Here is a 12,988-nt window from a genome sequence, read left to right as displayed (position 1 = left end):
TAGACCAGTTTTCAACGAATTTACATCAACCCTCTAGCGGGGGCGGACACAACCCCCAACATCTTTAATGGAAAGGGGGGTTGAGTGATACCTCATTTCAATTACCTTTTCAAAAATACCACATACCTTTTATTTCTTTTTAGTACTTTTGGGAAAATCTTGGACTCAATGCTCTAAAAAATTTTGGAATTCTGAACTCAATAGTTAATATATTTACTGTTTTACTTGATTTTTCCAAAAATACTTCAAAAAAATACTCTAAATACTCCAATACCCAAAAAAATTCAATTTGGAGTTCAATACTCCAAAAAAAGTTTTGGAGTTCTGAACTCATACTTAATATCTGTACGGTTTCACTTGATTTTTCCAAAAGCACTGAAAAGAAATATAATGTATGTGGTATTTTTGAAAAGGTAATCGAACGATCTTTAAAATGAGGTATCATTCAACCTTCCTTTCCATTAAATATTTTGGGGGTTGTGTCCGCCCCCGCTAGAGGATTAAGTAATTTAGTTGAAAACTGGTGTACAAAATGTCCCCCTCACAAATAAATTTGACGTGTTTTTGTATATTTTTAGATTTTCTATAGGGACCAAATTATAGGGGGTGGCAACTTTTCAAATTGACACCCTATATAACTCTCTCTCTAGTTCTATCCCTACTTGTGGAGTATTGGGCGCTATTACGTTTCTTGGCCTAAAGTGTAAGATTGCTGTCTGGGACATCGCAAAAAATATTATAGTAGTTAAAAAAAGGTTTAGAGGGTAACCCTGTACCTACAAAAAATAAAATTATTAAAAGGGTCAAAAGCAGTCAAAGTGATCACTATGTTGAAAATGTGACATAGCTTAGCAAAAATCCTCCTCTATCTTTTCTTATTCGGATGTAGTAGCGTCATGTAATTTCTTTGACTATTTATGTCCAATTATCTCTCTTCTGTGCGAGTTGTTTTGCTTCGGAGAATGAGTAACCAGTCATGTCCTTTATTTGGTCCGACCATCACATCGTACTGGAGATTTTCCTCTGGATCTTTAGCCCGCTACGTCGCCTTCAACTGTCATTTATTCCATGTCTTCTCTTCTTCTGCTTATATGTATGTCCAAAATATCTCAGTATATTTTGGTTCGTAGTTATGATGAGTCTAGTTTTTATGTTATCTAAATTCTGCTGGTATTGAATTATTTGTGCGATGTGCGGTCCATGGTATGCGCAACATTCGGTATACCCACATTTCAAATACCAAATACCTACGATTGGAATCGGATTTTTTGATAGTCCTAGTTTCTGAAGCGTAGGTGGCGATTGGAAATATTAATGCTCGAACAAATCGCAGTTTTGTGTTTTTTGCAATATCAGTGTTTTTTCTCCATATTTTTGTGAGTTTTGCTGTTGCCAATCTGGCCATTGTCATGCGTCAACGTATCTCGTCTTTTCATCATACACTGCTATGATTTGTTTTTAAAGCAGGAGTAGTAAACTAAAAAGATATGTACACAACCAAGAAAGTAACTAGAAAAATCACTAAATATATATCTTCTGTTTTGGTTGATCATATCGGCCTTCGACGGAAATACATAAATAAACTAAGAGCCGATATAGGTGAAATTTGCTAATCATTTTAGGCACGATAAGACCCTATAACTTAAATAGTAGAACATAAAAGAAAACGTATGAACACTTTGCCGTCACTTTTCAGTGGCACATGCGTCGACAGTGGCGCAGCAAACTTTCCACTTATGGACAGGATAAATAAATTAATACCTTTCCTCTCGCCCAGAATTAAATTTTTTTCATTTTTTTTAAGTTCTATGTGACTAAAAAATAAAACTTAGCGTAATTTCAACCCGCCACCCCCTTTCTCCTTCCCCCACCATCAAAAACTTCAATTTTCGTTTTTATTTGTTTTGGGTGGGATTCAATCAATTTTAAAATTTCAAAAAATCCGCACGGATAGTTAAGCCTCTTACAAAACACGTCTATTTTTTATAGACCCTTATTTTGAGTGTACATAACCTCAAAAAAATATTATTTTTATTTTGGAAAAAAGTATATAACTTTTTGTGGGAATGGCTGCAGGCATACTTTTTTTTTAATCTTGTGTAATTCATCAAACACTAGATTTCTGATTTTTTTCAAATTTTTTCGTAAAGTTACTCATCTTCAAAAATCCGAAAAAATCTTTTTTGAGAGCGTTTTTGGGGATTTTTCCAATTTTATAGACCTCAAAATAGATCAAATCAATGTCTTTTTATAGGTTAAATGCAAATTAAAATATCTGAGTCCTTTAGAAAAATCAAAAATGGGAGAAACCCGTTCAACCCCCCAAAAACTCCCTAAAAAACAGTTTTTGGGATTTTTGAAGGCGACGAACCTTATGGAAAAATCTGAAAAAAATTAGAAATATAGTGTTTGATAGAATATACACTAATAATAAAAATTAGACCTGCAGCCATCCCCAAAAAAAGTTATAAGCTTTTTTCCAAAATACATTTTTTTTTTTGAGTTTATGTACACTCAACCTAGAGGTATATAAAAACAGACATGTTTTGTAAGAGCCCCAACTATCCGTGTGGATTTTTTGACATTTTGAAATTGATTGAATCTCACCTAAAAAATATAAAAACGAAAAATAAAGTTTTTGATAGTGGGGAAGGGGGAAGGGGGTGGTGGGTTAAAATTACGCTGAGTCTTATTTTTTAATCACATAGAACTTAAAAAAAATTAAAAAAAAATTATTTTGGAAGTGAGGAAGGGTACCTTTTAATTTATTTATCCCGTTCATAAGTGGAAAGTTTGCTGCGCCTCTGTCGACACATGTGCCACTGAAAAGTGACGGCACAGTGTTCATACGTTTTCTTTTAGGATCTACTATTTAAGTTATAGGGTCTTATCGTGCCTAAAATGATTAGCAAATTTCAACTATAGCGGCTCTTAGTCTAAAATATTACATTATACTAACACGTCACTAAAGAGTTCTAAAAAAAACTGTTTTTATATAAAAGCAGTATTAAAATTTAAAAATTAAAGGAATAACGCAGAAAACACAGATTATCCCTGATATAACTTAATTAACCTGTGAAATGCCAATAGTCTCAAAATTTGAGAAATGTTATTAGTGTTAAAATTTCATAACGGAGTAAAATTGCTTGCGTTTGGACCAATTACAAACAAGCATTACGGCGCGGTAAAGAATTACTCCTCCTGGTTTAAAAACAGACAATAATAATAATGGATCCTAAGTAATTATTAAATTAATTGTCTGACTACTTCGTAACCTGCCATGTTTCTTATCTCATTATTAACACTTGAATTAGTGGTAAGTATTAAGTATTTACATACAATTCTTGTAATAAATATATTAGGTGTTCTGTCGTAGGTACCCATTTCTCTAAGTATATGCCGCATTTTATCCCATTTTACGTTATCGTAGGCCTTGGAATCGTCAACAAAGCACAAACACGCGTATTTTAAACCCTTGAGATTTTTCGATACACAATTCGATAATAAAGAATTAATAATAATTACTATTGACGATATCACGCTTTAGTATATAACATGTAATTACAAAGAGTCATACGCGGACAAAAAGTTAGACATAAGAAACAATGGCTTCGTTTTCTCTTATTAATTAAAAAAACTAACAACAATAGGCCAGGGTAATAAGACAAAAATATACCCTGTTCGTGACACTTCAGCAGCCAGGGTACTGAAGCGTTTTTTCGACAGGTAACACCTATAGGAACAAATTATAACTGTTTCCTGCGTAAGATCTGGCGGCCATTTTTATTTATAAACAATTAACTGTCAAAAAATGTCATTTTCCCCTTTTTTAAAATTAATGGAAAACAGTGAAACTTATGATTTTTTAGTACAAATATCTTCGATATTATGGAAAAAGCGTTAAAATGACGTATTAAAAAGTTTAATATACTCATTTATTGTTAATATAATTGCGAAAAAAGGTCGGAGTTGCAAAAAAAAATATTTTCTCAATAACTTTTGTACAAATTAGTGTACAGCTTTAAAATTTTTGTCAAATGAGGGTTCTTTGGTGCTTAATATGTGATAAAAATTTCAAAGCGATTCATTCAATTGTTTAAAGTTTATTCAAATTGTTTATCCCAGAGAGCATTTTTTTGCAATAACATAAGTCAGAAAAAAATTACCTTAAGAACCATTCCACACATTTTCAACATGGTTTAAAAACGTGAATAAAAATGCATTTATTAGTAATAAATAATTATGCAAAAATGTCGTAAATTTTTCTTTATAAACTTTTTGAATAACTTTTTTCAAAAAAATTAACCTTTTTACCCTGTTTTAAGTGCACAACTACCAATTAATGTTATCTATACCATAATGGATAAAAAATTGTAATAAATATGTATAATTTCTTATATAACAAAATAAAAAGTTTATAAGGAAAGATTTACGATACTTTTGCATAATTATTTATTACTAATAAATGCATTAAATGCAATAAATGAGTATATCAAACTTTGTAATACGTCATTGTAAAGCTTTTTCCATAATCTCGAAGATATTTTTACTAAAAAAACCACAAGTTTCCCTGTTTTCCATTGATTTGAAAAAAAAGTGAAAAATGCTATTTCTTGACACTTAATTGTTTATAAATAAAAATGGCCGCCAGATCCTACGCAGGAAATAGTTACAATTTGCTCTTTAGGTATTTTCAGTCGAAAAAACGCTTCAGTACCCTAGCTATTTAAGTGTCATGGAATAAACCTTATTACCCTGGACTACAACTTGTAAGAAGAAATAAGACTAACAAAATGTATAAAAAAACATATTCTGTCTAGAAGTCTAGTTTTAGAATATCTGCGATCTTTACAGCGTAATATTCATGAACTTTTCATTTACAGGAAATTTTAGAAATACCTATATTATTATTTACCCTTTAATATCATTTTTAAGTTAACTTTTTTCAAAAACTTTGCCATCTATGGAGAATTTGGTTTACGACGCAGTCTAAAATCAATATAAAGTTATTATGTGATGCTTACACTTTTTTTCCTTTGCAGACGTTCCGAGATGAGCGGATAGATGGCAGCGGCCTCCCTCTTCTAACTGAGGAACATCTTACAAACAATATGCACATGAAATTAGGTCCAGCGTTGAAACTGCGATCCATTTTAGCAAAGAAATTAGGATCATGTAATGTATGTTTGCATTGCAGTCACTGTCATAATTCTGCAGGATCACCTGAGTTAGGAAACAATGCTGGAAACACATCTGACTCTGGAGGACCGTCGTGAAACATTAACAGGATATTTTTAATTGTGTTTGTAAATTTTGTAAAAAAAGGCCAAATAATTTGTAACGTGTTTCAATTAAAAAGGACAATATTATTTTATGAACTAATGTGATGAAACGCAAATAATGTTCATTTTATGAACATTTCATAATGTTCATGAAATATTTGTTTCAACATTTTATTCAGCCGATTATTTAAAACAAAGGTCTCAATATTACAATTATATTTAATACGTAAGTAGCAACAAAAGATAACAGCTTCTTTGGGCAGTTTATAATGTATCTTATTTTTCTTCTTTGTTATTCGGTGACCATCTATTACATATAGCATACCTATATTATTTTCTACTTCCCATTTATATTTAATTATTGATAGTGCAGTTGGATATGAGCATTATCTCAGATTTCGTTGAACCTACATCGATTTTCATAAAAATGGGTGAGTGGTTAGAGGATACCTTTAAAGAATAAAAGTGACATGGTGTTAACTTGCGCTTTTACTCTGGGAGTAGATGCCACTCCTTCTCAGAGGTGCAATATGTTTTATTAAAAATAACCCCATAAATCAATAGAGGGAATTCCCAGCAACATTTTTTATATCAAGTTATTAAAATGGAGCAATATTTTTAAATTGATAAAGATCAAAAGATTTTAATTTTTCGTGAAGAAAATGCATGTTTTACACCGGTTTTTTATAAATAACTTAAAAACTGTAAGTTTTTTATAAAAAACTTATTATTATTTACCAAAATTGAAGATAATAAAAAATGAAATAAATTCCTTACTTGAAAATCCTTTTAGTATTAATTCAACGTGAGTTAGAGATAATAATTATTGAATGTATATTTTTTTCGGCGTACTCAAATCTGCGTATTCAAGCTTAAATAACAAGAAAATGCTGCATTTTATGACAGAAACTTACTAAACATTTGTCAAAGTACTCAGAAATATCTGTCTATCAAATGAGCTTCCGAAGAAGTTGATGCGTAAACATTTATGCTCCATTTTTTTTAAATGTATACTACAAATTTTTTTCAAAATTTATGCTCTAAAAACTTTTCAAACTTGATTTTACAAAAATAATAAATTCGTTAATTTTTATGATATCAGGTCCATCTTAAAACAATTTGAAAGGTAATTTCAACGGTTATAAAATCGTATTAAATTTAATTTTTTAAATCCCTTATTTTTTAAGATAAAAGTTTAATTCTCTTCTGTTACATGGTTATCGCAGTAAAATTTATGATATAAACGTTTTTTTCTCTGTTATTTTTTATCCTTCAAAAATAATAAGAAAAGCAAAATATTTGTCAAAGAAAAAACTAAAATTTAATTCTGTATCTTTTTTTAAGTATATCGAATATTTTTGGAGATACTATCAAAAAGAATATACTTTTTCCTAAAAAATTCGTAAAGATTCGCTTATTTCCATCATACCTTGCATAATTTTGATGGTAAACTTCTCCTTGAGCTCATTTGACAGGTATTTCTGAGTACTTTGACAAGTGTTTTAGGAAATTTATGTTATAAAATGAATCGTTTTCCCGTTATTTAAGCTTGAATACTTAGATTTGAGTACTTACTCGCCGGAAAAAATATACATTCAATGACCTATCACCATCAGGAACCACTCATCAATTTTCATCACCAATCGATGAGGGTTCAACGAAATCGGAGGTGAAAACTTTCAGTGACTGCGCACTATGAATCATTTGATATTTTTCTGTGCACTTTATTAAGTTTTTTTCTGATAGCTTCCTAATTTTATTCTTTTTTATTTGTCTATCCTTTATTCATTCTGAAAATCTGTTATTTTAAACCAGTAGTCTAAATAAAACATTTGATTCATACTTGTACGTACCTACTTTAAACAACTTTCCATTGTGCTAGATATAAAAAAGTTGTTATGTTTTGTTTCTAATTTGTAAAAAAGTAAAGTTTTGCAATATTAATGTTGATTCGAAAATGACGTTGTGTATAATTGATCTAGTTACAAAAAGATATATTTATAATATAACAGCTCAATAAAACAATATTTTTATATATATTTTAAAAATAACTTTTGGATAATTTAATAAATATATTAAAGGCTGGTTTCTGTGATTTTCAAATCTTGATTTAATAATGTTAAATGTATTGTGAAAGTAATTTTCTCATAAATCGTGTACAAGTTTTTTCTTATCTTCCTTCATTCTTTCTCCTTTTCTTTAGTCGTCTCATGGCTTTCTTCATCTCATATCACAATATAATTTTATATACTGTCTGTCTCTTAAAATTTGTGGTTATCATTTGTGTGTCATTGACATAAGATGATATTATGTATCTCGTATCGACCATCTAGAAGTCTAGTATATTATTCTTCACTTTTATTTAGGTATATTATTCTGATCCTGTGTACAGTCAATGGTCCTATAATTGTAGATTTTTGAGAGCTAGACCTTTTTTGTCCAGACAAAATATACGATTCCTTTGAGTTTTGCGTGATTCCTTTCTTATATTTCATCCTAATTGAAATGAATAATATTTACTACAAAATTGATATTCTTGTATGACATGCTAAATACGCAGAAGGCCGTTATTACTTTACTTAAGTAAATAGGCCTGAATCCCGCGTACCAAAAAAAGTTTATTCATAGCAAGCTGAAAATTTGTTAATAGCTTAACGGTGTCTAGTCGGACAATCTATGATGTATGGGATCACTGGAACAGGGAAGTTTTAATTGTGGAACGTGATTTTAATTGTGGAACTTGTTGTGAAAACTAGCAGGTTGTTTTTAAGTTTATTTAATAGCAAACTTTATATAATATATAAAAAAATGTTTGTCCGATAAACATGTTGGATATTTTAATAAGTCTGACCCGTAGAACATGTCAAATGACAGGAATTATGTTGGTGATAAATTGCAGCCTGATTTTTACATGAGAGTTTAATGAAAGGGTAACAAATCAATTGGAAGTTCTGTCCGACAAAATACATGGGACGTTTTCGTAGTCTAACGTGCGAAACATGTAACCTGTTCCACTATTAAAATATCCCCTGTTCCAGTGGTCCCGTAGATCAAAGTTTGTCTGGCTAGACACCGTTAAGCTATTAACAAATTTTCAGCTTGCTATTAATAAACTTTTTTGGTACGCAGTATCCAGGCCTAAAGCTTCTGTGAAATACATATTGTCTTTATTTATAATATGACGTTAACTGAGTATATAAATAAATCCAATTTATTTCGATGTAAAAATATATTATAGTTCCTATGTAATTGATAATTCACCTGATTATATACAACGAAGCTTAACACTGTATTTGCTCAATATAAACAATATTTAATGTTATATAGTTTTGTTAATTTATACATAATTTCATATAATTAAGTATGCTCATATTATATCTCTTCGCATATTTGGTTCCAAGATTATTATATTTTTGATTCATTCATATTTTAAAAACAAACTATAAAAACCTTACAAAATTGGTCAACATTTATATTATGACATTAACGTTAATGTCAATAAGTTACACCCCCTCAGATTTTCTGACAATATTGTGATTATAGCGAGTACCTTCGAGGAACTGCAAATTATGATAGAGGAACTCGCAGAGTAAAAGTGAGTGTGAGAAACAACAAACACAATGACAAACACAGATGACCCCAGACGTATAACTATAAATGACAGATAGATAAAATAAATTCAGGAATGTATCGTCGTATGGCCTAGGCCAAATTCTGAAACTTGACTAAGAGAACCAAAGTGCGGAAATCACTAGAATATCAAGACCAGCATGGGCAAGATTTGGAAAACTTAATTGGATATTTAAGAACTGCAAAATACCCTAATACTTGACGAGCAAAGTGTTCAACCAGTGCATCCTTCCTATCACGACATATGGATGACAAACCTGGACTCTAACCAAGGCAAGTATGAATCAACTAGCCACAACAGAAAGAGCTATGGAAAGAGCAATGTTAGGTATACGATTGTCAGACAAAAAGAGGAATGACTACGTAAGATCAAAAACAAAAGTGGAGGATGTAACAACAAAAATTGCCAACTTCAAATGGAACTCCGCAGGCCACATTGCTAGACAAAAAGACCAAAGATGGAACGCCACAATACCTCACGAGATACGAAAGTAAAACCAAGACCACCAATGAGGTGCATTGATGATTAAAAAGAATAGCTGGAACAAATGGGAAGTATGTTGTTCAGGATAGAGACTGATGGAAAAAGTTGGGAGGGGTCTTTGTCCAAGCATGGACGATAGAAGGCACAGAAGAATATAAAAATACTATCAACATTTAACAATATTTATATCATTTTATTATTATTATTTCAGAATGCTGTACGCAATCCTATTTATTGCGCCATAACTGAAGTAATCATTCGATCCTAGGTTTCTTAAAAGTAGTTATCACACATTAAAAGTCCATGAAGGATAAGCGACTGATTCCTTAAAATACTTAAATTCAATATGAGCATCTAAATTGCCAAATATACAAAAAAGTAATTTCTAAAGAACCTATATAATGCAAGTTGACCATCGACAATAGCAGAATTTAGCAAGGGTCAAAATTTGATCACCTAACACTATAATATTAGTTAAGAGATATTTATTAGACATCGCATGGAAAAACAAATTCATGAGTGTAGGGGGCAATATCTGAGTACATAAAACATTCGTCACATTGTCAAAATGCTACAGAAGAACTGGGAATACATGAAAGCGATTTTGGAGAAATAATACAGAGAGGGTGTCCGAAGGAAGATCTGAAATATTTACTAATCGAAACTAAACACGCGCAGACCAAAAGGTACGTTATAGCGCATTTCAAAATAGGACTGTAATGTTTATTAAATTGTGTCAAAATGGTTTTATTGTACCTACAACTTACATTTTTCAAAAAAGTTTCCTTTGATGATTAATATTTTTTAATATAATATAGTCTAAGATGCGAATAGGAGGTCGAAATGTATGTCGATGTTATCTGTTTGCCGGATGAAACAATTTTTTTTTATTAAATTTCATACATAGACAAACACGACCAGCATGGGTTGCCTATCAAAATCGTGTCATATCTATCCCTAAGGGTTGAAATCAACATTTAAAGCACATTTTTGTGTTTTTTTTTTGAAAGTATGATAAAATTATTTTATTTGTAAATTAAATAAGCCTATTTAGTATAATTCAAAGAGTAATAAAAATAAATTCAAGGAAAATTATTGAAAAATAAGCCAACGGTGACAAATTTTTAAATACACCTCGAAAAAAAAATGGATTTTGCGGTGGACAATCCGAACTTATTATTGGATCATGGTAAACAAAAAATTCAAAAATATATTATTAGCTTATATGTTTTTCGAGATAACTATGTCGAGTTTTTTTTTAGTTATAACGATTTTTGACTTTTTGGTATCACTAAGAAATCAAAACAACGAAATATTTTGCACAAAAAATGACGAAAATCAACATATTTATTATTTTTAAACAAAAAAATAAGCGCACAACAAAAAATATATCGACAGCATTACCTCAGGGAATGACTAAACAAAATATATACAAAATTCCAGGTGGGTCGGTCAAGTAATTTTTGAGTTACAATGTCTACAGCCTTTGAAAAAAGCAGGTTTGAGGAAAATGCGGTTAAAGTATTGTCAACTTTTATTTTCAATTTCTTTTTTGTCTGTCAAATCGAAAAATGATGCACACCGGAATACGTTTTGGAATCGCGGAGTAATTTACAAAAGAAAATGAGAACAGCTGTTGAACGTTGTTCATTACTTTCAAGCGTGCTGACGCGAAACTGCTGCAAAGCGAGTCGAAGATAGGGATATTCAACACTATCTCCCTACCTTCGACTCGCTTTACAGCATCTTCGCGCCAGCGCGCTTGAGCGTAGTGAGAAACGGTCAACAGATTTTCTCATTTTCTTTTGAAAATTACCCCGCGGTTCAAGAACATATTCCTGTGTGCATCACTATACGATTTGACAGACAAAAAAAATTGAAAATAAAAGTTGACAATACTTTAAAAGCGTTTTTCTCAAAACTGCTTTTTTCAAAGACTGTAGACATTGTAACTCAAAAACTACTTGAGCACCTCACCTGGAATTTTGTACATATTTTCTTTAGACATTCCTTGAGGTAACACTGTCGAGATATTTTTTGTGTTATGCTTATATTTTCTTAAACAATAATAAATATGTTGATTTTCACCCTTTTTCTGTAAAAAATTTCGTTGTTTTGACTTCTGAGTGATACTAAAAAGTCAAAGATCACTAAAACTAAATAAAACTTGACAGCGTTACCTCGAGAAACTCATAAGCTAATAAAATCTTTTTGAATTTTTTGTTCCCATTATCTACTGATAAATTCTGATGTCCACTGCAAAATTCATTGTTTTTTTGATTTCTTGATTTTTTTTGCATATTCTTTGAATTATACTTAATATGCTTATTTGATTTAAAAATCAAATTATTCTCTCATACTTTCAAAAAAAAATTCACAAAAATTTGCTTAAAATGTTGATTTGAACAACTACGGCCCCCCATTAAGGATAGCTATGACACGATTTTGATAGTCACACGTCTATGTATGAAATTTATTAAAAAAAATGTTTCATCCGGCAAGCAGATGGGTACGTTTTGACCTCCTATTCGGATCCCGTACTTATAGTACTATTAATTCAGGTTAATCATACTGCCAGTATTCATTGTTTTCCATGTCACGAAAATTTAATAATCTTGGCACTGAACAAACATTTTTTATTTGCCAATTTATGTTTTTGAATTTTGAAAAGATTACTGCGATTTTTGAATTCCCTTTATCTTTGTTTTATACTATTACTATACGTTATTTATCAATTTTTTAAAATATTTCTTCTTCAGGATTTCAACCTGTTTAGTTGTAATAATTCATAGAATATATAAATTAAGAGCGACATAAACTTTATCTGAAGATGCATTACGCTCTCACTCAATCTTATTTACAGATGTTTTTTAGTCATTTAAAAATTATGCAACTTGAAATAGTATTTTGTACAGTTATTCGTAGTTATGTCTAGTTAATAATGATTATTTTGTACATATTGTATTTTGTTATATATTTAGTTTTAATTATATACCTTGAATTTAGTCAAACAATTAATAAAAGGAATTAATTTGATGAGTCTTTCAAAATTATATTTAGCCCTTTTAACCCTTTAGTCCCTTTTAACCCTTTCGTCCCTTTAAACATTATGTAATATTCCTAAGTCACAAAAAACTATTTAGTAAATATAAACAAAAAGACTATACATTATTTAGACAACACAAGAGAAACATAAGATGAAAAGTGAAGCAGGAATTGAATTTTATTTTATACGTGTTATTTATAAGATAAAGGAAAAAAATCTAAATCTCAATAAAAAGAAACGAAACACTTAGATAATCGAGAAAACCCTAGAATTCGTATGGACACAAAAAACTTTACAAAGTAAAACCATGAACATAGCAAAATATTATAATTACATTTGTTTTTTCCTTCTTTGGAAGCTGTCGATACCTTTTATACTTCAATCAGTATTCTTATTGCACATCCCAATAACTACTATTCGTACTTCGGGACTACTGGGACTTCGTCGGACCTTTTACATCAACTCCTGCCAATACTCGATTGTCCTTTTATTTGCCATGGTATTCCGATAGTTCTTGTATCAAAGCTACATCAAACCTACTTATAA

General features: G+C 30.4%; 1 protein-coding gene across 7 annotated transcripts in view; it reads left to right on the top strand.

Annotated features, from left to right (window-relative positions):
- Positions 1 to 12,432, top strand: part of LOC126885168 (uncharacterized) — a 910,187-nt gene extending 897,755 nt beyond the window's left edge. For all 7 annotated transcript variants that reach the window (XM_050651590.1, XM_050651591.1, XM_050651592.1 and 4 more), the window contains one exon: positions 5,043 to 12,432. In XM_050651590.1, coding sequence (XP_050507547.1) covers positions 5,043 to 5,276 — 234 coding nt within the window. In that variant the 3' untranslated portion in view covers positions 5,277 to 12,432. The remainder of the gene's footprint in view (positions 1 to 5,042) is intronic.
- The last annotated feature ends 556 nt before the right edge of the window (positions 12,433 to 12,988 follow it).

The sequence above is a fragment of the Diabrotica virgifera genome, chromosome 5 (assembly GCF_917563875.1).
Source record: "Diabrotica virgifera virgifera chromosome 5, PGI_DIABVI_V3a".
NCBI classification, from domain to species: domain Eukaryota; kingdom Metazoa; phylum Arthropoda; class Insecta; order Coleoptera; family Chrysomelidae; genus Diabrotica; species Diabrotica virgifera.
Note: the sequence above shows the minus strand (reverse complement) of the source record. Positions and strands in the feature narration are given on the sequence as shown.